General features: G+C 56.0%; 2 protein-coding genes and 1 long non-coding RNA gene across 3 annotated transcripts in view; 2 read left to right on the top strand and 1 right to left on the bottom strand.

The window, feature by feature from the left end:
* INPP5A (inositol polyphosphate-5-phosphatase A) overlaps nucleotides 1–5,807 on the top strand; it is a 216,540-nt gene extending 210,733 nt beyond the window's left edge. The window contains exon 13 of the mRNA XM_043987081.1: nucleotides 5,707–5,807. Within this exon, the coding sequence (XP_043843016.1) occupies nucleotides 5,707–5,776 (70 nt within the window). The 3' untranslated portion in view covers nucleotides 5,777–5,807. The remainder of the gene's footprint in view (nucleotides 1–5,706) is intronic.
* A 3,677-nt stretch (nucleotides 5,808–9,484) lies between these two features.
* On the top strand, nucleotides 9,485–10,723 carry LOC122742672. The gene is made up of 3 exons (XR_006354946.1): nucleotides 9,485–9,552; nucleotides 10,498–10,585; nucleotides 10,675–10,723. It is a non-coding gene; the product is annotated as an uncharacterized LOC122742672 (long non-coding RNA).
* An 8,279-nt stretch (nucleotides 10,724–19,002) lies between these two features.
* Nucleotides 19,003–24,264, bottom strand: NKX6-2 (NK6 homeobox 2). Its single transcript, XM_043987013.1, has 3 exons — nucleotides 23,808–24,264; nucleotides 22,699–22,871; nucleotides 19,003–19,321 (listed from the first exon to the last, which is right to left on the bottom strand). The coding sequence occupies exons 1-3, from the start codon at nucleotides 24,238–24,240 to the stop codon at nucleotides 19,004–19,006; spliced, it is 924 nt and encodes a 307-aa protein (XP_043842948.1). The 5' UTR covers nucleotides 24,241–24,264; the 3' UTR covers nucleotide 19,003.
* Nucleotides 24,265–26,579: the final 2,315 nt, after the last annotated feature.

The raw sequence follows: 26,579 nt of genomic DNA, 5'->3' as shown, positions 1-26,579 counted from the left end.
CAAGTGTGCCTTTCACAGTGACCTCCAGGATCTCATACCCACCCTTGCCTTCCTCCCTCCCTCCCTCTGGCTGCCTCCAATGCTTCCGGGGCGCACACTTGTAGCTTCTTGGTCTTTGTCCCTGAAGCTCTCCCACCGGACTCCCCATTATCTGCTCAGAGGGCCCCTGAGGCTCACATGAAGCTGGGCTCACTGCTGGGCCCTCAGGCTCCTACAACTTCTGAGGGGTGAGAGGAGAGGGGGCCAAGGAGCCCAGGCAGCCTGCTGCATGCGCTCTAAAGCCAGAGGGATCCGAAGAGAAAGACCAGAAAGTCTGAGCCCCTCCTTATCAGTTGGGGAAACTGAGGCTTGGGAGGGGCGCCAAGAACAGACCCCACGCATCCTGCTTTTAGACAGTGACTGGTGCCCTCCCCCCATCGGTGCTGTGCCCAGTGCTCTTGCTGAAGCAGGCTGCCTGCTCTCCCAGGCTGAGCCCTGGCCCCTCCTGCCTCACCGCCTCTGCCCACACAGGCCTGTCTGTGTGGGATGCCCCGGCCCAGGCAGCTCCCCTGGTTCTGAGGTGCTTACTTCCCTCCCGCCCTCGAGCACAACCCAAAAGCCTCGTGCTCACCTTGGCTCAGAGCTCCGTGTGTCTCTTGTTGCTCTTTTCTTTGCTGTCCCCTGGAGACCCTGATGGAGGCCAGGGACCAGCCGTGCTTGGGCTGCTTTCCTTCTCTGGCCATCCCCAGCCCAGGGCCTAGTGCCCAGGAGACCCTCGGCAAAGGGTGGGATGGAACAGCTTCCTGCTTGCCATCCCCGTCCCTGAGGCACGTTCTGTGCCAGGCCCGCGCTCTGCGCCCGGTGCATGCTCTGTGGCAGGAGCTACTAGGCTCTCCAAGAGCTCGCTCAGTGACGAAAGCCCATTCAAGGGGACACCCGGGCCTCTGGGGCAGGCTCCCCCCACCCTCCATGTCACAGTTTGGCTGGCCCCCTCTGGGGCAGGCTGCCCGTCAGATGAGGGCCCTCTCTGTCCCTGCAGCCTTTCCTCCTGGGAGACCCTCCAGGAGCACGGAGAGAAGACATCCCTGGGAGGGGGCTTCTCTGGCTCCTCTCCTCTGGCTGAGGGGTCATCGGGTTCTGTTGGCCAAGGCCGGGCTTCTGCCATTGGGAATCGCGCCTTCAGCCAGGAGTGGCCCCGGCACAGCCTCTCCCCTCCCACGCTGTGCCCTCATCCTGCGAAGCTGCTGACTTTCCCTGAAGCAGGCAGGGTACACAGCTACCAGGCCTGTGCCTGGTGAGCCCCAGATGATGGGCCCCCCCTCTTCCCAAACCCTGCAGCCTTCGGTGGCAAAAGCCACCCACGTGAGGAGCAGAATGAGGAAAATATAGATCACCTTGGACAGCAGCCACAGGGGCCCAGAGGACACAGGATCCTGAGCTGTGTGAAGCATAAGGAGGCTCCCAGCCCTCTGCCCTCTGCCACGGCCACATCTCCTCAGAGGACCGTGGCTCCTTCTGAATGGTGCAGTGCAGGAAGGATGCCCAGAGCCCAAAGGCCAGCCGGTGAAGGGTGAACAGGACAGTAAGGACGTGCGGATTGACAGAAGAAACGCGGCCGTTTAGCCTGAACAAGAGATGCCTGGAAAGATGGGGCAATCGCCTTTGAGGAACAGAAGGGCTAGACTTGCTCCATTCAGCCCCTGTGGGCGGCCCCGGGAGCAAGGGGGAACAGCAGAGGCAGATGGAGTCTCCTAGCGATGAAAGCCTTCCCCGAGGAGAATGCCCGCTTTACCCTTTCTGAAGATCTCCAAGAAAAGAGTGGGGGGCTACGTACCAGTGCTAGGAGGTTCCTTTCCAAGGATGCATTAGACACAGCCATTCCTTCCACTCTGAACTCAGCCTGCTTCACTTTTTCCCAAGCCCTGGGCTAGTCCAAAGGCAATGGGGATCCTGGAACTGGGGGAAGGATAGACTTCAAAGGCTCATCAGTCTTGCCCAGAACCAACCAAGGTCAGAAAGCCTCCCCCAGACTTATTCTTGACAAGCGTGGCTGATCCCCACTGAGAGGGGGTCCTGGATACCACCTACCCAACCCCCCCCCTTCCCCGTTGATAGAGACCAGCATACCAGAGCAGGGACAGTCAAGAGGTACGAAGGGCACGAGTTCCCACTGTGGGCAAAAGCTGTAGAGATGGGTCTCCGGTGCCTGTTCTCCTGGAGGACCCGAGCTCTCAAGCAGAGACATCAGGATGGGGGAGATCCCTCTGAAACAGCCCTGGCAGACGCCCAGGCAGCCACATCATCCTGACCTCAGGCGCGGGCTGGGTGAGATGCTGCTGAGGGAGGTCCCTGACTCTGTCTAAACATTGAAGGGTGGGGAATCCAGAGGAAGAGCTTTGGGAGGCCATCAGGTGGAGGGGGTGGGTTACAGGACTCAGTCATAGGAGCTAGGTTCAAGTTGCCAGACCTTAAGGGAGAGTGGGCAGGGGACGGCCTGAGAGGGCCACTGAGAGCTGCTCGCTGCCAGCTCGGGCCTGCCGGAGGCCCCTGGCGGCTCCAGCGCCACTGATGGCACTTTGGGTGCCTTGCTGGGAGGGAGGTATGTATGCTGGGATCCCCGCCAGGATGAGCACGGCTCGCGGGTGCTCCAAATTAAACTGTACTTGCTCGCGGCAGTGGAGCGGCAAATTGAGTTCTCGTGGCATATATTGAGAATTAGTGTGCTTGGGCCTGATGAGCTGTATGAGGCTCCTGGGCCTCCTCACCACAGCCAGTCGCCTTTGTGGGCGAGCTGTCCACTCGGTGGGCAGCACCAAGTCTGCCCAGTAGAAACCCTCTTGGAAGCTCACCTGTCCCTGTTGCCCCCCCAATTCCTGGCATGGGTTCACAGATGGCATGGATCACCTACCACCTTGGCAGAGGGGAGCTCCTGGAAGCTCAGTGTCCTCTTCTGTAAAATGGGGCTAGGGGCTACAGTGGGGTGGAGGGTGGACTATAGGATTTCCATAATCTCCCCATTCCAACCCCCCACGATGTCCTCAGGATGTTTCTGGTACAAAGACAAAGTTTGTCCCCTCCCTCAGTAGCTGCCTTCACCGGCTTTGCCCCCCCCCCCGCAACCAACTGAGCGCCCCCCAGTTCTAGGGCCTTCCCTCTGAGAGTCCTGCATCTAACTATCTGTGCTTGTATGTGCATAGTCATTGGCGTGAGGAAGACCACTTTAGCATTTTTGTGGAGGATGGACTGGAGAGAAAAGAAATTGGAGACCCGGGGACCCATCAGAAGCTGTAGTCTGTTTGGGTGAGAGGTCAGGAGGAGTGTGAGCCTGGACAGTGGCAAAAGAAATGAGTGAGTGGGAGAATGAATCAGTGACATGAAGGGCATTTGTTCGGCTGCTTGCTAGGGTCCAGCACTGGTCCTAATTCCTGGGGAAACATGGAAAAGAAAGCTACGTCTTTGCTCCCTGCAGTTTACATCCATAGTAAGGGAAGCCAGCTCATGGGAGAGGTCTGGGGTAAGAGTTGATGGAAGGGCAGCCGACCCTGGCCAGAGTGGCAAAGCCCCTGCTGATCTAGCCATTCATTTCCATGGAATAAAGTGGTAGGGCTGCCCCAATGGACTGGAGAGGAAGGGATGGAGGGTGAAACATGGGAGAGCCAGGATGAGGACTGAGGCAGGAGCCAGTAGCCTGAGAGTCTGTCAGTGAGGGTGGGAGCCGGTGTGAGGTCACAAAGGGATGCAAGTGTGGGGAGAGACAAGGAGAGGGGCTGGGCCAGAGTCTGTGGGAACAGCCACAGCTGGGGCAGCACAGGATAATGAGCCCACAAGAAGATGGAGGAGCAGCCAGAAAGGTGGTAGAGAAACCAAGAGGGGGTCCCAGAAACCCCAAGAGAGAGTCCTTGAAGGGTTGTCAGAAGCAGCTTCGAAGTCAGGGAGGCGGAGGAGGGATAGAAGACGGGATAGAGGGTGGATGAATAGATTGGGGGGGGGGATGGATGGATAAGTGAAGGGAACCATTTTCTTAACCACACACCATGTGCCAGCCCCTTTGCAAGCTCTAGGGGTACAGTACAAACAAAAGACAGCTCTGCCCTCAATAAGTTTACACTCTAATGGGGGAAGCCAGGCATCATGGGCTGTGTTTGTGTGAGAGAGGAAAGGGTCTGCAGTTGAGGGCATGGAGAGAAATGGGCCATCCCTGTCCTCCCCTTCCACAGGGCCCAAAGTGGATTTAGTGATCCTGCTTTTTGGGCTGTCCTGGGCAGTCGCTGAAGAGGGATCCATCTGCTCAGCATTCTCCTCCCCCTCTTCCCCCAGCAAAAGATCAGGCTCCGCGAGGAGCCCCTCTCTTTGCACTGGCTGCTCCGAATTCTCTGCTTTGGCAAAGATCTTTTCAGTTGCCTGTAAATCATGATGAGGGGAACAGTGTATGGCACTAGAGAGTGTCTTGGGTTCAAATTCTGGTGCTGACATTTATTAGCTGGGTGACTGGAGCGAGTTCCTTCCATGTCTTGCCTTGGTTCCCTGGGGTTGCCCCCCCTTCCCCATTTCGGTATTATTGTGCTAATTAAACATTTCCTGAAGATTTTAGCCTCTGATGGGATTGGGCTCCCTGGGTAGGGAGGTAAGTAAGTTACCTGTCACCAGGAGGTTGTCAGGCCAAGGCTGGACAAAGGGCAGTTGCTTGTTGGTGAGGATCCTGTTGGGTGGGGTTTGTTGGGTGAGATCCTGTTTGGGTCAGGTTTGGTTGGGTGAGATCCTGTTTGGGTCAGTTTGGTTGGGTGAGATTCCTGTTTGGGTCGGGTTTGGCTCATCCAACCCTCTCATTTCCCAGAGGAAGAAACAGGCTGAGAGTAGAAGGTACTTGTTTGCGGACAGTCAGGAAGCAGGTGATGGGGTCAGGATTTCAGTGTAGGTCCTCTTGACACCTATGCTGACCCTACTTCTTCTCTCCTGCTCCTCAGGGTGTGCCAATAGATGTTCAGGGTCATTCCTGGGGAAGGTGCAAGTACTGTGGTGCGAGGGAGTCTTGCCTCCCCACGAGCCTAAGAAAATGCTTGGGAGCCTGAGTGGCATTTCTAGATTCCTGGTACTGGGGCTTATGTTGTCCTGGGGCGGTTTCTTTTTCCCCTACTGGGTCCATTAAGCGGCATGATATCACCACTTACTCGGCCCTGGGCCGTCCAGGGTCCGAGCATCCACAGGGGCTTGGTCCCTTCCCTGTCTGTTCTCCTGCACTTGGCCAGATCCTCCCTCGATGGTCCCGTTCAGAGACTTGAGGAGTGTCCCTGTTACTGCCCTTGACTCTGGGTCACCAACGAGACAGGAACCACTCCCACGGTGAACCGCCTGGAAGCCCCCCTCCTCCTCCGGCTTCTTGGGGCTTATTTCTTAGACCCTTCACTCCCTGCGGACAGGGGATGTACTTCACCTTGGCATTCCACAGGGCCTGTTCTAGAGCAGGTGCTTGGTAAAAGTCTGCCAAGTCAAATTGTTGCTCAGGCTTAGGCCGGTACCAACCGGAGACAAGATTGGCTGAATACGGGGCAGGGAGTGGGCTGAGGTAAAGTGAGAAAGCTGATGGCCCAGAGAGCCCCCAGGCTGAGAGGGGGAAGGCAGGGGATGGAGAGGGGGAGGGGTGTACCCCGGGGGTGTGGATCCCCATCTGACAGCAGACACAGTTGCCAATAGGTCGTAGTGACCATCATCTCTTTGGTCTCACTCCAGTTATCCATACAGTGAAGACTCGAGCCAAGGGAAGCAATACATGAACACCAAGATGTCCGGCGTGGTGTGACCGCATCCTCATGTCCCATCTGGCCCAAGGACTTATCCTGCGAAGTGAGTATCCCCACACCCCTCGAGGCTCCCACTCCAGGGCTGGTGGTCCTGCACAATTGAGTGAGAGTACACATGCAGGGGGCAGCTAGGTGGCACAGTGGATAGAGCACTGGCCCCTGAAGTCAGGAGTACTGAGTTCAAATCCAGCCTCAGACACTTACACACTTACTAGCCGTGTGACCCTGGGCAAGTCACTTAACCCCAATTGCCTCACACAAAAAAAAAAAAAGAGAGAAAGAGAGTGCACATGCACACCCTTGCACACACGAGCACACATGCACACGCACACCTGATCACTGCTCAGGGATGGGGGAAGGCAGTAGATAAAAATAGTGCACACCCCCACATATGCTCATACCCTGTCAGACACACAAGTATCACACTCACACACACATGCACACACACCCCACTGAGCCCTCCCTCAGGGGGGCCTCTGGTTGCAGGCCAGGGTCTCCTCTGAGCTTGGAGCCCCTACCCTCTACCCTCCCCCCCCCCCCCCGCAGGGGCCAGGCTCCACCCCCATTGCTCAATGACCCAGAGGTTATTGTTCAGCACCCATTTGGGGGTGCTGGGCTCAAAGCCCAGAGCTCTCTCTGGACCAGAAGAAAAAACAAGTTTCTTGAAAAGGCTCTAGAGACTCGCCCTGACCCTGGGAGTGGCTGCAGGGACCTCAGGTCCATGGAGTCCCACTGGGGTGGGGGGAGGAGGTCTGGGCCCTCTTCTCATCTCCTCTGGATCGCTTCCTGTCTGCTCTCAATGAGAGGCTGTACTCGAGTGAGCCGCAGGGTTCAAGGGCTGAACCCCAGCTGGCCTGGGTTTGAGGCCTGTGTCCTAGGACCCCACTCACCCGGGGACCCTGGGCACTTCTTGTGAGCCCCTACTTCCTCATCTGCAGAATGGTGGAAGAAGCAAATCCTGCCCCTGCCACTGATGACCCCTGTGACCTTGGGCAAGTCATTTCCCAGCCTCATGCCTCAGTTTCCTCACGTGTAACACAGTGTTTCCAATGATCCCAGACTGTGGGGAGCAGACAAGGGGGTCCTGGACGTTAGTGCCCCAGGAAAAGGCTCAGGTGCAGCGAGGCAATGTTTTCTGTATTTGTCCGTCTGTCTGCGTCTCCCTTTCTCCTTCTCCCCAAGTGCACAGTGCCTATCTGACTGGCTAGCTGAGGAGGGGGCCACCTCCAGAGCTCCCTGCTCTTCTTTCAAAGTTGCAAATGAGTCATTCTTTGGTGCGAAGGATTTTTTCAAATAAAGTGTCACCTTTAGAAGATTACATGATGATCGAATGCAGTGAGTTCTAGGAAATGCCCAGATTTCCTGCTCTCTGTCTGCCAGGGCTGGTCAGGCCCCACTCTAACCCGGAGGGAAATGTTTGTCGTGAAACCCTCGCAGAGAATCAATACCGGGATGGGTTTTGTCAGCTCCTCCCCTGAAAAAATCATAATGAAATACTTTAATTCATCACAGACAGAGTAGTCTGACAATCCAGGCACTCGCCAAAAGCATTCTTGAAAACCTTTTCCATCCTGGGGCTGCTGGCCACTCAGCAATGTCCCCACTTCTTCCCTGGTGGGGAGCCTCCAGGATCCCCTTCCTTCTCCATCCTGGGGCATCCCAAATAAACCTGCCAGCTTGGAGCATGAGTTCCAGTCCAGCCGAGCCTCTCTCTCTCTGGGCTTGAGCAATCTTAGAACTGGGGGAGCCGGCCTTGAGGACCACAGACCCGATCCCTGGCGGCCAAGAAGTTGTACTGCTCTGCTCTAATTAGTCCACCGCACTCCCTGGCACGTGGCTCATCAGCCCCCTCCCCGACTGTGCACGCGTGCTCCACGTTACAGATTGTACAAACACGGGGCCTCATCGATCATGCCACGCTCGGTTACCTCGCCATCATGTTGCGTTCTGCTTCCTGAGCCCTAACACACTAAAGGTTGCCCACTGCGCGGGAGCGCTGCGATGCCTGAGAGCACGCGGTAATGAATGCTCACTGGAGTGGCCTGCGTTGCTGCTGTGATTTGTTTATCTGTCGAAAGATTATGCAGTCGGAAATCCACCCTCGCGGGCTGCCTTTGTAATTATCAAGTTGCTTTTGACGGATGCTCCCCCACTTGCGATGGTGGCAGTGCTGTGGCCCAAGATATTGAAAGGTGCTCATGCGTGCCCTGCGTAAGGTTAGCTCGTTCCACTCGGGGGCACCGTCGAGTAACCCTGACCTTCAGCTCCACGACTTGTATCACACATAATGCAGTTTTAACTTGATCGTCGTAATGCTACTGTTTATATCAAGTCTTACCGAGTCAGACTCGACTGATCACACTAAGACAAATATGGAAGGTTTCCTCTCAAACCAGGCATCCTCTGGCCGACGTGCCCAAGACCGCCTGGGCTAGCGGAGGCTAAGTTGCAGGAGTCGTGAGCCAGCCAGTGAACACACCTTTCCAGATGTAATTAACATGTACAAATTGCTCGGTGTCAGTATGAGCACTCCCGCATTCCTGTTCTCACGGAAGCCGCCGGCTTCGTGCCGCAGGCCTTCACAATCAGATGAAGGAGAGAAAACGACAAAAAGATGAGCCACTTCACGTACACCAGTTGGCGTTTGATCATCCGTGAGATAAAGAAAACAAAATGTTTGAGAAAAAAGTTCAAACTTGAATAGATTTTTAAAATCAGTTTAAAATTCAGCTTAGGTGTTCTGGTGATGCCAGCTGGGCCGTGCACCAGTGACTGGGACCTTTGCCGGACCACCCCCAGCCACGTGTGCCATCCTTGTGAGGTCCGGACTAGGGTGGGCTTGGCCAAAGGCCACACTCACAGCAAGAAGGAAGTTCTGAGGTGGGGAAACTGAAGCCAGGTGGTGGAGGGGCATCTGGCCTCAGAGTGCCTGAGCTCCCTCACACTCTCAGAGGGCTCAGCCTAGGGGCTCGGACGGAGTCCCCAGGGCCCAAAGCTTCTCTGAACCCCTAGCACAGAAGTCAGCCAGCAGGTTCAGTCAGCATTGTCTGCTGGTCGTTCACCCCATTGTCTGGTAGGCCCTAAGATCACATCCCCCGACTTGGGGCATTATTAAAGCCCCAACAGGTTCATGAGGATGAGGTGAATGGAGTTAGAACTTAGCAAGAATAACCAAGGTTTGCTTCCATTACTGATTCCATATAACAGGGCCTGGACTCAGCACAGGGACAAAAACACAGCCTTTTGCCGCCCCTGCCCACGGGCCAAAGGACAGCCCCAGAGAGATGGTGGTCCTGTCCAGAGAACCTCTCGCCCCACCCCTGCCAGGCTAGGCTATAGGGGCCTTTCTTGGAGGCCAGTGCTTGCCTGAGTACCAGCCTCCTTCTGAAGGCCTTGGTGGGGACCCGGGAGACTCTCTCTCCAGGCAGGTTTCCTATGACCTGTTTGTTTGTTTGTTTGTTTTAAGTGAGGCAATTGGGGTTAAGTGACTTGCCAGGGTCACACAGCTAGTAAGTGTCAAGTGTCTGAGGTCGGATTTGAACTGAGGTCCTCCTGACTCCAGGGCCGGTGCTCTATCCACTGAGCCACCTAGCTACCCCGACCCGGGAGACTCTCAACCACCTCAGCTTGGTAGGCCCACCCCCTCTGTGACTGCTCTTCCCCTCCCCCAGACTAATCCTCCCCTTCTCCCTCTTGTCTTCTCCTAGTCTGAAAATGATGAGAAGATCGTGACGTATGACACATTGGGCCCAACGTCTGCATGGGAGATCACAAGGTACTTAACGTGACCACCCAGCAGGCTCAAAAATGCAGGACCCAGGTCACGCCTCTTAGCTCTGTGTGCCTGGACTTCTCAGACTCTACTTAAGACCAGAAGCCCGTGAGGTGGTAGGCCAGACGTTGGGGTGGGGGGAGGTGGGATGACAGGTGGGAATGTTGTCTAGATTGCGTACCAACAACCACACAGGCTCTTTCTGGAGGATTTTACTTCCCCACTCGTTTTTCCCAATATGAATTCACATATTCTTTTCATTGTTTTTTCTTGGGTCCAGTTTCTGCCTCATCTTACAAACAATGTTACGTGCAAGAGGGGTTTGTCCAGGCCCAGGACACAAGACTCCCACTGTGCACCCCCAGCCCCTCACCCGAGGCGCTGCCCAGTGAAATAGCCTTAGGAGAAGAGAACCTGCCTCCCCAATCATTTTTATGAAGTCAGGCAATAAACAAAGCAGGGCCAGACTCTTCCCCTCTCATTCTGAGCCCACAAGCCTGTTTGTAATGTGGCCATTGTGGTAACAAGGGAGGTCTCCTTATAAGCCTTTTCTTTCCTTGTCACATTATTGGGGAATTAACTGGAGATTCCTAAGTTGGGTTTCCTCCCTTGGCATGTGGCAAGGAGACCTTTGTTACAAATGGAAGACTTGCTTTCTTCTGCAGCAGGCCACGGGGAGCCCCTTGTCCCCAAAGGCTGGGTGGCTGGTCAGACTAGGGAGTGACCCCTCAGCGCCCCCCACCCCCGCCACAGATTGACAGGCATCTGGACAAACAGGCCATCTGTGGGCCGGGATTGGATCAGAGGAGGGCCCTCCCCTGGGAGATGGAGGGAGGGAGGTCCACAGGTACCCTGAGCCGGCGTCTCTGCCTGCCCAGAAGCTCGGCAGCTGCGCTGGCTCGCCCACGCCCACTCTGACGGCCTTCTCTTCTTCCTCCCTCACTGCAGCCGGTGTTCCTGTCCTTTCGCATCGCTCCCGGGGCAGGTAAACCCAGTGCACATATGCACAAGTGTTGTGTCGTGCAGTGACGTGTTGGTAAATATCCCTTTATTTCAGCTCCCCTTTGCGATGCAGCTTGTCTTCCCAGGCTGGCCCATGGCTAACAAGTGCCCCTTCCACACCAGGGAGAAGATGCCAGCAGACAGAGAAGATCTTTCGGGAGACTGCCTTGTAGCCTTCCTGGAGGAGGAGGAAGGAAGGAATAAGCAGTATACTGAAACCCTTTATATTTAGCAGCCATATTGATAAACCAGTCCTGAGTGTCACCTTTGTAGACTGCTGGCCAACCACTCTGCTTCCGCACCAGGACCCTGCTCCAGGAGAGCCTCACATACCTCACTGTCTCCCATGTTCCTGTGACGAAATGTGTAGAAATGTGGCATTGCTAAGTCACAGTCCTGTTGCCAAAACGCTAATAGATGGCAGAAATAGTCTGCCTTTTAGATGTCACCATTTCCACTCTTCACAGTTCATTGTTGGCCCATGTTGAGAAGCTACTTCTGCCTCCCGAGAGCCCCAGGGTGCAGCCCTGCTCTGGCCCCCACCTCGGCCGGTGGTTCCTCCCCCCTCACACCCCCGGCCGGCGGCCTGTGGCAGGGCTCTGTCCACTGGACCGTGTAGATAGACAGCAATACTTAGCGACGGCATCGTCTTGTCCTCGTCGTTGACTCGTTTGTGATTTTTACGTCCAGGCCTCGTGTTCCCCAATTTCATGTTATTTCCTCTACTGCCATGGTCCATGGTGTTTTGAATCACACTGCAGCTGCTTTCCATTTTTATATATATATATATATATATAAATATATATAAATATCTATACTTTTTAAAAATAATTTATAAATCTTACCCAAACCTATGCTAAATACCCTTTCCAGTATGAACGCCTGAGAGGCTCATGCGACCACTCCCATTGGAGCCGAGGTGCATTAGTCCCATACCAGCCTCCACGACCGTTAGAATGAACCCGTGTAGCCTGTGCCCTGCACACGTATGGTAATCCCCACCTCCTCTCTGTGCTCCCTAAGGGCTGGCTGTGATGTGATAGCCCGGCTGGGTGGACATGTGCCCCCTCTCAGAACTTTGGAACCCCTTCCATGTTCCCTTCATCACTGTCCTTGGTGCCAAGTGGTCTCGATGACAACAATTACATCATGAGAGAAATCAAAGCAACGTCACCCGCTTCAGGTAGAAACTGCTTCTCAGTATAGGTAGGTCTGAAGTTGAAGGAACCCACCTGCCCCGGCTCCTGCCCAAAGTCAGGGCAAGCCGCTGTGGACCGCCAGCCCACGAGCTCACCTGATGTCGCCGGAGGTCTCCTCTCCCCAACCCCCAGGTCCCCCAGGAGCCCCAGCTCGGTACAGCATTAGAAGGTGATGAGGGAGGCTGTTGATGAAACACAAGCGTGGGGTTTATCGATTCCATTTAGAACACTACAGAGTTCACGGACTGGGCGAGGGCATTGGGCAGACGCTGGATGGGGCATCAATCACTACGATGCGGATGGATCTGTGTCCGCTTGCGGCATTCTGTTGCTAGCACCGCTGGGTTTGTGCATGCACACCTCTGGAGGGAGAGGTGACTTGGCCCGATCCTTGGCCAGCGGGCCTCTGCCGCACTTCCAAGGCGCGTAATTCTCCTGATCGTGAACATCACTTGTGAAATAACTTAGAAGGCCTTGAGAAATGAGAACTCTGTTCTCGAGCAATATAAACTGATCTTGGCGACAAGCTTGCTTTCCACGTTTTGTTGTTCTGCTTACCCAGAAGGCCCACTGGGCCGACAGGGCAGTCCGGTGCTTCGCCTCGAATAAAGAACGGTGTGGAATTGCCCCCTTTATGGCCAGGGAGGGCCCTGATTCTGGGGTTGGGTGAGAATGTTGTGGGCAATCTGAAGGTGGCATACAGATTGTGCCCCAAGATAACCCAAGGTCCTAGGGGTGTGCCAGGAGAGAGGCCCTGGCAGTACTCGCCACAATCACAGCCCGGCTGTTCTAGCCCACCCATTTTAAGCTCAAGTATTTTTCCAATCCTTTCCTTCACTTGATCCTGGCAGCCTTGTACAAATAACTGGTGGGCATTGTTGTGCCCACTTAATGGTGAAGCCTCCACTGGAAGGCAAGTCACCTGAATTCAGGTCTTGCTCAGGGTCCTCCTATGCTATGGCCTAACCATCACCTTCAATAAACCTTTGGTTTGGAATGAGACTCCCAGGAGTCTTAGCAAAGACAAGAAGTAGCCACAAACCTACTCGGGGCAAAATCATCCTATTGTTTCTGTTCATTTTCATGTATTCCAAAGTGAATCAACTGGGAGGAATGCCTGGTTTCAGAAATTCCTCAGTGGCAGCTTTATCCCTTGATTGGGTACAGATCTGTGCTAGCTAATTGTGCCCTGCCTCCTTCAAAGGGAGTGGGCATCTCCCATGACCTGCTGCTCGATTTCCACATGATTCTAAAAGTCCCTGGCAATGTGCCCTCCTGGAGATGGAAGCCCCCTGTCTCATCCCCGGCACAGTGCTGTGGGCTGCCCATGGTCTTCCCGGCCACTGAAGCAGAACCCTCAGCCAGCTGCTCTGGCCAAAATAACCTCGCCCAGGAGGCGGCGTTGGAAAGCAGGCACATCAGAGCTTAACTAGGCAGGGGCCCGGCATTGCACCCCATTCAGAGGCTGCCACTTGATCCTGAAAAAGCTACCAGGACCCCCTGGTGCTACAGGTACTCTGCAGTGCTCCCTTACTCCTCCCATCTCCATGCCCTGCCCTGCCCCCCTCTGCGTTCTCATTGGAGCCAGGCAGACACAGGACACGGGCAGGAGAGAGTTCTGCTTCCCCAGGACTGACCCCTAAGTGTTGAGTCCTTGCTCTGGAACATGAGCTTGGGCTTCAAAACTGAGCTGACACTCCCAGTATATTCCAAAGGTAACATGGGGATGAAAGCTAAGATTAATTTCTAAATTGATTCATTTCATTTTATGTGGATTGGGGGGAGGAGAGAAAAACAGGGAAGGAGGAGAGAGAAACAGGAGAGAGGGAGGGAAGGAAGGAGGAGAGAAACGGAAGGAGGAGAAAGAGAGGAAGGAGAAAAACGGAGGAGAGAGAAATAGAGAAGAAAAAAGAAATAGGGAGGAGAGAAACAGGAGAGGGAGAAGAAAGAGGGATGGAGGGAGGAAATGGAGGCAGGAGAGAAACAAGAGAAAGGGAAATAGGAGAGAGGGGGAGGAGAGAGAAATAAGGAGAAAAATAGGGAGGAGAGAGGGAGGGAGGAGAGAGAAACAGGAGAAAGGGACATAGGAGAGAGAAACAGGGAGAGAAGAGAAACAGAGGGAGGAGAGAGAAATAGGAGAAAGAAATATGGAGAGAGAAACAGGAGAAAGGGAAATAGGAGAGAGAGAAACAGAGGGAGAGAATATGAGAATAAAAGAACAATTAGCTAGCAGGCTAAAAGATGGGGTGTTTTCATCCTCACATTGAAATAAGTCAGCCCCCGATACAGAATAGCGTGGGCGAACATCCAGCAGCAGCAGCAGTTGCGGTCCCCAGGGCTCCAGCTGGGGCAGGGTAGGGGGGGGGGAGACATCACGCAGGCAGAGGATTCTGAGTGTTCAGGGACCTCCAGGGTCATGGAAGCCCGATCCATCATCTTCGAGTTGACTGTGGCACTGAGGTCTAGGGACATGGAGAGATGGGCCCAAGGTCATCTCACGGGGATGGGAGGCCAGCTCCCCTGACTCCCAGCTGGAAGGTTCCCTTCCTGTGAACTAGCCTGGGGGTCCCTCCTCTGAAAAGGGATGTGCTTCAAGGCTGAGCCCATTCGGGTCAGAGTGGGGAAAGGTAACTGGAGAATCTCATCCCTCTGACCTTCCCTCCCCAAAGGATAGAAAGTCATCTAAAATTGGTCTACCACATAATCGAGAGCTTTGGTCCTGCTCTCCCCCCACCATACCTGCATGTCAGCTGCGGTTTGTGAAGTATAAGGCAGCCCTTCCCCCATCCTTAGGTGGGGCTTGTGAAATCTAAGCCCCCCCCAACTCCTCCAGGGGAAATATGTCTCACCCCAAAGCTTCCCCCCCAGTCTTTTCCCTCCCTGCCAAATGGGCTGGGTCTCATTCTGCCTCTGCACTTCTCTGACGATAGAAGCCACACCTTGTTTTCTTGTCCATGAAATGGAGATAATGATGTGGGTGCCGCCTGCCCCCAGCAGGACTGAGAGGCTCCAACGACACGGTGCATGGGGGGTGGGGGAGAGGGGGCTAGACCAAAGCTAGGAAACAGGTGGAGAAATAAATTGTCAAGAGCTTGTTGTCTTTCATTCTTGAAGAGGACCATGAGACATCAGGTGATGTCATGACTTTCAGTAAATTGGATTTAAGGGAGGGAGGGCTGTGCAAGGTTACCAGCCTCACTCTCTCCTCCAGAGCCATCTGGGTCCAGTGGCAAGATATAGATCAGAATGACTGGAGATGGCCCCGGATGTTTAAGGCAATTGGGGTCAAGTGACTTGCCCAGGGTCACACAACTAGTGTCTAAGGTGAGATTTGAACTCACATCCTCCTAATTTAAGGCCCAGTGCTTTATCCATGGCAGCACCTAGCTTCTTGTCAAGAGATAGTACTGAACAGATGTCATCCATCTGGGGATGAAACTTCCAGAAAAAGTGGCCAGAGGCTTCTTTACCTTAGAGGACTCAGGCCCATCACAGCCCAAGGACCTTCCTCTGGTGGCCCCTTTTTGGGCCTCTCTGCTCAAGGGCCATGCCTCCCTCCCTCTTAGGTCATGCATGTCCTTGAGGTCTTCTGACGAAACAAGTGAGACCTTGTCGATAATACACTTTGACAACCCGAAATTTGAAGAAACAGTTTTCTGATCTCAAAGCACTGACTGCCCATAACCCCCCACTTCAGGCAATAATTTTTGTTTGTTTTTAGTGAGGCAATTGGGGTTAAGTGACTTGCCCAGGGTCACACTGCTAGTAAGTGTTAAGTGTCTGAGGCCGGATTTGAATTCAGGTCCTCCTGACTCCAGGGCTGGTGCTCTATCCACTGCACCACCTAGCCACCCCTCAGGCAATTATTTTTGTTAAATGAATTCCATGCCTATCACAGACCCTCGTAGGTAGCCTTGCTTAATGATGAATCTAATTGATGACATTCCCTGACCAACATTAAGTTAATCTGCTGATATGTCGTTCATTGTAGAGGGGTACTTTGGAAACTTTCTCCCACTGGCTCACAGATGGCTTGGTTCCCCGCCCCTCTCCTCACATGTCCCATTCTCTTTCCTGTTCACTTGGGTCAGCAAGGGGGGGGGCATAAGGGAATTCAGTCACATTCCCATTTTACAGATGAGGAAATGAAGACATTGCCCTTCACAGAGCCTTGGTAGCCAGCTCTGAGCACAGGCAACAGGAGCCATTGAGTGAGTAAGGGGCTGCAGAGGCCTGCTGAGGACACCTGTCTTCCTGTCAGCCACAACTTCTAAGGATGTCAGATGGCTTTTTGGCCCTGCCCCAACCTCCAGTGACGTGGGCCCGAGGGCAGGGCCAGGCCTGGAGTCAGAAAGTTGTGGTGGTAGTTTGGCCATTTCACTTGTGTTGGATTTGAACTCAGGAAGATTAGTCGTCCTGAATCAAGGACTGGCACATTATCCACACCACCACCCAGCTGCCCATGGAGTCTGGAAGACCCTGAGTTCAAATCCAGTCTCAGAACCCTTCCTAGCTGTATGACCCTGGACGAGTCCTTTAACCATGTTTGCCTCAGTTTCTTCATCTGTAAAAGGAATTGGAGAAGGAAATGGCAAACCCCTCCAGGATCTCTGCCCAAAACCCCATCTGGGGTCATGAAGAGTTAGCTATGACTGAACAACAACAATGCCTGGACCCATGACCACAGCTGGATGCTAGGCCTACTGTCCTGGTGGTCCCTGGCCTAGTCTTCAATCTAAAGATTGAAGCAGCCTGGGGTATGGAGCTGAAAGAGGCCTTGGGGACCTGCTGAGACCTCCAGCCCTCACACACACACACACACACACACACACACACACACACACACACACACACTCACACATGCTCTCTCTCACACATACCACAAAGGCACATGCTCACACACACACACTCCAGAACTGACAGTGGTGGTAAATGAGTCCTCAAAGACTGGAGTCTCCCAAGGTCACACAGAAAAGTCCAGTTAGACCCCAGGGCTCTGAAGCCCAGCCTCCTGGGAACTTTGGCCAGAGCAGAGGCTTGTTCAGAGCCACAGGGCCTGGGTTCCATTGATTGGATTCTTCTTTTCCCGTGCCTTTAATAAGGGAGCAGAGCTCAGGACTACTGTCCTTTGGAATGTTCTTCCACGTCAGATGCCAAGCTTCTGGAGTTGGGCTCCTGGATGCAGACTCTGGGCCTGTGGCCTTCCTGGGTCCCACTCCTCCCCCTAGCAGGACCCCTGGTCTGGAAAAGGCAGGCTTGAATGAGCTCAGGATAGTCTAAGGGATGCTGGGGCGGGGGGGGGGGGCATTAAATGGGGGCCACAGAAGATGAGACCCTAGGACTGTTGGGGCATAGGATCACCTCTGTCCCAACAGTTGGGAGCACCCCTTCATCCCCCTGAGTGTAGTGGCCCAGGTGGGCAAAAAAAAGCCAGAGGCAGCAAGGAGACGAGGAGAGGCCTCACCGTCGATTCCCCTGCAGCTCGAGGTGCCCCACACCAGAGGCTTAGAGGAGCCCTTTCAGGGTGAGGGCCCTCTTCTCCCAACCACCCCCCTTCCCCACTACTGGCCTGGGAGTGGGAGGGTGGAGCTGAGTGTCTCCAGGAAGGTCAGGAGGCCAGTTTGGTTCCAGGAGTGCCAAGATCAGCAGCAGAGCTCTGGGGGTGGCCAGGGGCAGCAGAGGGCATGGCTTCCTTCCACCTGGGCGGCCCAGCAAGGACTTCTCCGATGCTAACTGGGGAGCTCAGGGCTACACACTAGGCAGCCCCTCTGTCTGCTGCTCTGCTGGGGCCCCCAGCTCTCAGAATGAGAATCAGAGGCCAGAGTGGACAGGAGCTTTGTGTCCCAGATCTTTCGGGGGGCTGCTTTGGAAGGACAGTAGGGAGGAGCCAGAGAGAGCTCCAGGCAGAGTCTGGAGAGGGACATAGTCGGGGCTGCGGGTAGAGGTGGGAATGGGGGCGGTGTGTTCGTGGGGCCAAAGTGAGGCAATCATCGGACCTCAAAGGCCTTGGTCTCCCCTTGTTGACCCAAGTGAACAGGAAAGAGAAGGGACATGTGAGGAGAGGGCGGGGAACCAAGCCATATGTGAGCCCAAGGATCGGGAGCCGTGGGTAACAGAACGATGGGAAACTCTAGGGCAGGGGAAGAGACGAAGGACTGACGGCTGGGGAGACACAGACACAGGCCCGAGGAGAGAGAAGGGAGGAGCGAGTCAGACTACCGGAAGAAGGGAGACTAGCAGGAGCAGCCAGAAAAGAGCGCCTGGGCTCCCAGCTCTGGCCTGGGCTCCCAGCTCTGGCCTGGGCTCCCAGCTCTGGCGCTGGGCCTTTGGGCTTGGCCCAAGAAGGGTCCTGGCTAGGATTAAAAGGACCGGCGGGAGGCGGCCCACCTTCACCCAGATTTCACGTGGACCGAGTCCGCCCAGCGCAGGGCCCTTCAGGGTCCTCTCGGCACCCCGGCTGACCCAGGAGAGACTGCTTTGGAGGGAAGGCGGGGCTGGGAAGGGGGCGCTCCAGGAAGCCTTGGCAAGAGGGCAAGCTGAGGTGTCGTCGTAGGGGCGCTAAGAGACTGCCGGCGGTCGGGCCCCACGCGTACCGCTGCCGGGCTCCGGGGAGCGCTCTCCGGGCCGAGCCTTTCTGCGGGGTTCTGCCCGGGTCTTCTGCCTCTGAGCTCTCTGCCTGACGTCTGCCTGTCTGTCTCCTTATTCTCGTGTGGGTTTCGCTCTCTCTTCTGCTCCCCTTCTTTTCTGGTCTCTGTTTCTGACTCTGGTCGGGTTTTGTGGGGTCCCAGAACGGCCACACGTGGGGTGCGCCCAGGTCAGAGGGATGCAAGATACTTCGGGAAGCAGGAGCCTTCGGGCTCTGGGAGTCCACACACTGAGTGTCCCGCCCGCGTCTTGGGCACCCACACCAGGTGGGGCAAGGAGGCGTCCTAGGAAAGGAACTATCCTGAACCCACAACACCCCAGCCTCCCATTTGCCCAGAGCCCCCGCCCCAACCGAGCAACAGACAGGAAGGAGGCGTCAGGGGGTTTCATAACTTATTCTGTAAAAAAATATATACATCCCACATACATTTCGGCTGCACAGCACGCGCCACGTTTCACCAGTCACGCACGACAGACAATCGCCCTCTGACAGGGTCCGGCGACACACGAACCTTCGGAGGCCGTCGGGGGAGGGGGCGGGCGGGGAAGGGGCGGGCGGGCCAGTCCGGGGCGGGGGAGGGGGAGCGGGCGGGGAAGGGGCGGCCGGGTCAGTTCCTGGGGCGGGGGAGGGGGGGAAGCGGCCGGGCATCTCCCGATCTCCCCCTGGGGCCCGCTCCCTCACAAAGTGTCCGAACGTTGCTGCACGGGCTGACCAGCGCCAAGTTTGTAGTTTTGTGCTTTTTCAATAAGCGCGTGATTTTTTCGTCGTCCGAGTTGGGGTCCAGGGGCTTATTGTACTCATCGTCGTCCTCGTTGTCCGAGCTCTCCTTTAGCTTCTCCGTCTCAGAGTCGTGTTTCTTCTTGGCAGACGCCATCTCGGCCGCGTGCCGCTTTCTCCACTTGGTCCGCCGGTTCTGGAACCATACCTGGACGGAGACACAAGGACGTGTGGGTGGGGGCCAGGGGAAGGTTGGAGAACTGGGGGAAGTGGGAGGTGTGGGGCGACCGAGACCCTGCGTGCCACCCCTGCATCCGCTCTCGCCCCCGCGGGCAGACAGACAGACAGACAGACAGACACACACACACACACACACACACACACACACACACACACTCGTGCGCACACAGATCCGCTCGCCTTTCCCATATCTGTACTTGGGGGTTCTACTGCGACTACCGCACTCTAGTCCTTGTCCAGGATTCTTTGCCCAAGGGAAGGTCCCCATTCTTGCCAACTAAAAGGCGCTTCCGCTTCCTTCTCCGGGACCAGCCTCACTCCCTAATCGCCCCTTCACTGAGACTTTGGGCATGCCGGGCAGACCTCGGCCGCATTTCTCTGCCCCCTTGGAGAGCAGGCAGCACTCCCCGATACAAAATAGCGCGGGCGCACACAGAGGCAAAAGCACCAGCGTCTTCGCAATCCAGTCCCAAGATGGGATCGGATCCGCTCCGGGCCAGGCCCCCAAAGCTTTCCTGAGTCTCAAGAGCATCGCAGGGTTCTTTGGAAAACGACGCAATTTCAGAAGGGGGTGGGGAGGAGGGGAATGAATGCCAAGATGGAAAGGAGAAAGGTCAGAGAAAAGGTTCTCTCCCGCACCTCCTCCTTAAACACCAGAGAACCCCCAGGACCCAGGAAACCCGCTTGGGCCGGCTTTCGGGCCTTTCGGGCTGGCCCTGCCAAAACGAGAGAAGTGCCCCGTTTCCCAATTGTTGCCGAGATCAATGAAATGAGAGCAGGGGTACTCAGGGCTAAGGAGACCACCTCTGCTCAACCCGCCCGTCCTCCAGCCTTTAGCCGGAATTGCCGGCGTGGGAGGCAGCAGGAGGAGGAGGAGGAGGAAAGGGGGTGGCGACACTAGGGCCGAATAGGGGCCGACAATCGACATTTCGATGGGTACTGACTGGGGAGTGTGTGTTCGGGGAAATGAAGCCCGATGTTCTTGACGGGGAAAAAATAGAGAAAAAGAAAAGAAGGACCGTCCTTTCAATGCGAACAGAAAAGAACGTCTTGGGAGAAATAAATCCCAGTGCCACACACTCGGTCAGACAGTCAACCAGCATTTAACTAAAGCCTAATGTGCCAAACACTGTGCTAAATAAGCACTGGGCATAATGTGCACACGCAGACATAATGTGCGTAGTTAAAAGTGTGTTCTCAGAGAAGTAAAGAGCCCAGAAGGCTATAGAGTAGTCAGAGCTAAACTTCGGACCGTAGCAATGCAAACATTTCTATTCTTGGAGACATGGACTAGAATCCAGTAAATCCAGTCATGGATAATATAACTTAAATGTGGACAAGCAAGCATGTTCTCAGAGGAACAGATCTAACGTGTGAGAGAGACAGAGACGAGAGGCAGACAGAAAAGACAGAGAGCAAAACTTTAAATGTGAACATTTATGTTCTTGGAGACATGGACTAGAATCCAGTAAATTCACAGTTTCACAGTCATGGATAATATAACTTAAATGTGGACAGGCAAGTGTGTTCTCAGAGGAACTGAACGATGAGAGAGAGAGAGAGAGAGAGAGAGAGAGAGAGAGGAGAAATGGGGGGGGAGAGGGAACACTAAATGTGAACATTTTTGGTTTTGGAGAAATAGACTCAGATCCAGTAAATCTACATTCATGTGTAATATAATTTAAAATGTGGACAGGCAGGCATTTTCTCAGAAAAACAGAACCTACTAATGTGTATGTGGGGGAGAGAGACACAAACACAGAGAGAGAGTCATGCAGGCAGGGAGAGACAGACAGAGAGCATATGCTTTAAATGTGAACACTTATGTTCTTGGAGAAATGGACCACAATTCAGTAAATTCACATGCATACTTAACATAATTTAAATGTGGACAGGAAAGTGTATTGTCAGAGATAGAGGCAGAAATGATACTTTAAGTGCCAACAGGAATGTATGTTTTTAGTGAAATCCATCCCGTGTTATACATAAACGCTCGAGTGCACACACACACAGATGTGATATAGTTGACATGAGTGCAAAGTATATTCTGGGAGAAATATCCCCAGTGATACACATGCAAAGACAGCAAAGGAAGTTAGTTCTCAGAGAAATGGTCCTTAATGTGATACATACATAAAAAACATCATTAAAATGTGGATGGAGAAGTAGGCTGTCCGGGAAATCGAGTCCAAGATTAGACAAGCCCAGGGAGAGAAGGGGGAAATGTTCTCTAAATGAAGACAGTATGTTTTTAGAGGAATAGATCCTGGTGTTACACACACAATTTGAATGAAAATAGGAAAGTTTGGCGGTTTTTTCTTTTAACTTCCTGAAATTGATCCGTGTTAAATACACACACAACGAAACATAATTCCATTTAAATGTAAACTTGGATGGTGCTTGGAGAAATGGAGCCCCGAGTGTGACCCCTCCTCGATTCCCCGATCACAGATCCCTCGGAAGGGACCATTACGTTATGGATCTCAGTGACCTGCGCTCTTGGAGAAAGCGACTCTAGCTAAGCGCCCGTTTGTATCTTTCTGTGAGGCTGGGCTCGGTGCAGATCTGGAACGTAAGTCCGCTCTCTGCCCGATGTAAAAGCGCTGCCTCTTGGTCAATTGTTTTTTGTTTCTCCCCAACCTCGGTGGAGGCCTGGGCTCTCAACCTTGTGACTACAACCACACACGAATGTGGAGAGGAAAGTCAGCGGCTTTGGCTCAGTGGAGCCTGATGTGGCCCTAACATACCGACACCCACTTAAATATTAGTGAAGAAAGGATCCTGATTTATATAAAAAGTACGTGTGACTGCATTCACGTGGGAGAACGACACTCGCGCGGTAACATACACCGGCACACACATATGTAGAAGGATTTAATTGTGCTTAGGAAAGTTGATTCTCGGAGAAATCGCTCCTAATGCCCCCCTCTTCCCCCCCACACACACTTTCTTGGAGGGTCGCACTCACATACATACAAGCACACACATGCCACATCTTGGGGTCCCCCCTGCATCTGTGTTTATACTTGAGGCAGAGTCCAGCTTTTGGGGGAGCTCCCAGACTCGCTTCCCGAGAAGCTCGCGCGAGCTCCTTAAGGGTCCAGATTCAAACAGTAGGGCAGCGCAAGAAGAGTTCCCAACACGGAATCGTAAATCTCTCTGGATTCCCGGCTTTACGCTTCATGGGAATGGCTGCTTATACGCCAATGTGAACTGTTGGCTACGGGTAAGCAAGCGAACGTCCCCTTCTCCAGGAGACGATGATGGCCTGGTCCCAGCGGTCCCCCCAACTCTGAACTCTACCCCGGGGTATTCCACCCGCGGCGCCCCCAAGTCCTGACTCACCTTCACTTGGCTCTCGGTCATGCCCAGCGAGTACGCGAGCCTCGCTCTCTCGGGACCTGCCAGGTACTTGGTCTGCTCAAAGGTCTTTTCCAGTGCAAAGATCTGTTGGCCCGAGAAGGTGGGCCGCGAGTGCTTCTTCTTCCCGTCCTTGTCCAGCGCCAAGCCGCCCTGAGCTGCGGGGAGGGGAGATAAGAGCGCTGTGGGATCCAGGGTTCCTACCTGGCACAGCCGCTTTTCCCCCATGCCCTCAGCGGGTGCTCAGGCCTGGGTCACGGAGGCAGCGGTCGGAACGCCCGCCGTGCTGCCTGTCTATCTGGAGGCCAGCGCAGTCTAGGCGCGGAGGCCAGCCGGGAGGAGCCAGAGAGCCGGGACTACCCGGTGCACAAGCGGGCGGGTGGGGACTTCTGGAGCCAGCAGGGCTAGGACGGCCGTGAACCACTGACGTCCCGCTCTCCGGGCTCTGCCCGCAGACACACAAGTCCAGACGCGTTCACATAGGGGCACAAGGGACACACACTCCCCAGTGCTCAGCTTTGTCCTCCCCGAGGCCGCGGACCAGTCGGTAGCCGACGCCCGGCTCGGCTCCTACCTCCCAAAGGAGAGTAGACATACCCGCTCCCTCCCTTCATGATGGAGGGTCTCAGGGTAAAGCCCCCAAAGGGGACGGGCGTCCCCCTCCGCCGGGGGCCGGGTGCTTAAAAGGATTCGTGTCACATTGAGGAAAACTGGCTTTGGGATGGTGATTCAAAACCAGAAGCCCAAGTCCCGGCTTCCGAGTGACTGTGAGTGTGTGTGTGTGTGTGTGTGTGTGTGTGTGTGTGTGTGTGTGTGTGTGTGTGCGCGTGTGGACCTGCAGAGTCCCTGGAACTTCAGAAAGACCTGTCTCTCCGCCCCCCCCCCCGCCCCAAAGATCCCGGGGGGGGATCCACGAAAGGTCCAGGGAGTGACCACGAAAAGCAAAGCCGTTTGAGGGACCCTGGGCTTTGCCCCAAGGCCCACGGGCCGTGCCCTGGGCTGTACTGCGGGGGGCTGAGCTCCCGCTTGGGCCGCCTTTCTTCCCGGCCCCTCCCCGGCCCCACTCCCTCCGCCCCCGGACAGGCCGCACTTACTAGGGCAAGCGATCCGCGGGTCCCTCCACGGGGAGCCCTGCATGACGCCGGGCCAGAAGATAGGAGGGCGGCCAGGAAGCTCCGCGAGAGGCTTTGGGTACCTGGAGACAGCGGCCGCGGCGGCCGCAGCGGGGTTGAAATACATTCCGGCCGACGTGGCGAGCCCGCCGATCCTCGGCAGGCCGCCCAAGAGGTTGCTGCTGGCGCCCACAGGTCGGCCCAGGATGTCACTGATGCCGTGCGGAGTGCCGAGGGGCATCTGAGCGTTCAGGCCGCTCAGGGCAGGAGCCTTGAAGGTGGACGGGTTCTGCAGCGCGTAGGGGAATAGCGACGTCTTCATCTCGGCCATGTTATGGAGAGCTGCCAGAGGCGTGCTGCTCAGCACGAAGGCGCTCTGGCGGGGGTTGGCATCCATGGGCCCCACCGCTAACATTGGTCACCATCAATGGCCAGGGAGCGGGCTCAGAGGCGTCTCTGCCCGGCCGCCGCCTAGGCTGAGCCGGCCCGGCCTTGCTACCGACTGCCCCGGGGGAAGGAGCGCTCTACGGAAGCATCCACCCGCGGCGCCCCCAAGTGCCCACGGCCAAAGTTCAGCTGCCCGCAGGGCCCCGCATACGCAGGGCTCCCGGACGGCCTCCGAGAATGGGCGCAGACCGCCGCGCGGCTGGACAGCCAGGCACACAGACTGCGGGACAGATGGCCTGTTTGCGATCTTGGAGCACTGGACTCGGCCAAGCCCCGCCGACCGTCCCCAGCTGCCAGGTACCCGGACAAATCCAACAGCAGAGCCGGGGAGCGAGCTCGGAGCGAGGAGCGCGGGGCCCGGAGGTCCGGGGTGGGGCTGGTGGCGGCCGCAGGGCCCGAGTCAGACACAGCGAGCAAAGCGGCCGGTCTCCAGCGAGGCTCCGAGCGGTGTCGGCCAGTTCTCTCCTGGCCCCACTCCCTCTCTTCCTGCAGCCTTGCCTTCTAGCGTCCCCGACTGTCTCGCTGCCTCCCGGCCGGCCAGGCTGCTTGAAGCTGAGCGCCGCGCGCCACTGGAGGCGCTGATAACCGCCCGGCCACCTGCGCGGCGCGCGCCCTGATTGGCCGGACCTCGGCCGGGGCCGGCACCCATTGGCCGAGGAGCCAGGCCGGCGCCCACTTTGCATGCGCGTCACGGGCAGGGCCCCTCCACGAGGTGCGACGGGGCGGGCCGGCAGCCAGGTGCCCCAGCCCGGGCCGTAAATCGGCCACTGATGGAACGCAGCGCAGCTCCCTCCCTCCTGGGCAGGCCCGTTGGCTGGGCCCACGCAGTATGGGATACTCGGAACCACGTCGAGAGTATCTTTGCTCAGTTTGGGAGGCGGTCGATTTCCAGAGCCAGGAGTGGGACGCTCAGGGGACCCAGGAGATTCCCATAAAGCGAAATGCCCATCTGACTAGGGTGAAAGAGCGCCGGGGGAGGGGACGGGTAGAGACACAGGGGCGAAGGCTCGGAGGATGGAGCAGAGGGGACAAAAAGGGGGAAACCACGAAGGGGGAGGCCAAGGAGAAATGGCCACAGAGCACAAACGTGGGACACGGTGGGACACTAGAGGCAGGGAACCACCGAAGGACGACGATACAGAGCCGCGGGCCAAGGGGTCTCACTGCGCCATCCAATTGTGTGTCTCCTACCGAAGGAAAAGGTCCAGTGATCCCGGGAGCTGAGACGCCACGAAAGGTGGCCGGGAGCGGCTCGGTGAGTAAGCGAGTCAGGCCTGACCAGGCGGGGCCAGGTTACTGGGGCCCTGACCTCGACCCGATCCGAGGCGGAAGCGAGGAGGAGGAGAGGCAGCGGGCACAGTCTGGGTTGCCCCAGCAGCCGCTGGCCGGCCTGGCTTAAGGAAACGTTTGCCATCCCCTGGGGTTCTCTAGCCCGAGCTTCCTCGAGGACTGGGCCCAAGGAAAGAACGAATGAAGAGGTCTCTCTGGAAGTCGCGCAATATGCGAGGGTTTCTGGGTCTTTGGTGGCCTGGGCGTTCCTCACTCAGGGTGAAGCCAGACAAAGCTGCCACAACTGGGCCGCTGCTCGCACTGCCCTCCACATCCCCGCAGGCAGGCCCTGAGCACTGGGCGCCCGCGGCCGCCTAGGCCTGGGTTTGTACAGTGGCTGCCAGGCCTGGCGACAGACAATTAGTTCCTGCCTGTTGCCTATCTGTCAGTCCCTCGGTCTGGATGCTCGAGACCCTGGCTCGAGGTGGTGCCGGCCCCTTTACCCTCCCCGAAGGTTTGTTCAGAAGATGCTGTTAAGACTGCGGTGGAGAAGGGAAACGGCCTCCCATTCATAGGGGTCCGAGAATGTCTCCGAAGGAGCGCTAGCGATTGCCATGGCTAGGGTCTCAAGAGTTCTGGAGAAGCCCTTCTTTCTGGGCCACCCCGACATCCAGAGGAGCATGCCCTGTGCTATCGGTCTGGACGGGTTAGGAAAGGGAGGGAAATCCAGCGGCGGCGAACGCCCCAAACATCTGCTGGAGACGGTGGTGGAAGAGAAGTAGGGGGAGGGTAGAAGGCGCAGGCCACGGCCGGGTGGGGAAGGATAAGCCGATTCCACCAGAGACATTCCAGAGCCTCCTGGGCGCCAGGGGCTGCACTGGCGATGCAGAAGGAATAGGAACGAGTGCAGTTCGCCAGGGCTGCGCCTCCTACAGCGGATGGGGGAGCCCCCGGCAATCGGCCACTCAATAAACAGGTATTAGGCGCCTACTATATGCCAGGCACTGTGCCTGACTAGCAGACGGTTTTCCCCCTCCC

Source organism: Dromiciops gliroides, chromosome 2, assembly GCF_019393635.1.
Source record: "Dromiciops gliroides isolate mDroGli1 chromosome 2, mDroGli1.pri, whole genome shotgun sequence".
NCBI classification, from domain to species: domain Eukaryota; kingdom Metazoa; phylum Chordata; class Mammalia; order Microbiotheria; family Microbiotheriidae; genus Dromiciops; species Dromiciops gliroides.
The sequence above is the reverse complement of the archived record's forward strand: the minus strand, read 5'-3'. Positions and strand labels throughout refer to the sequence as shown.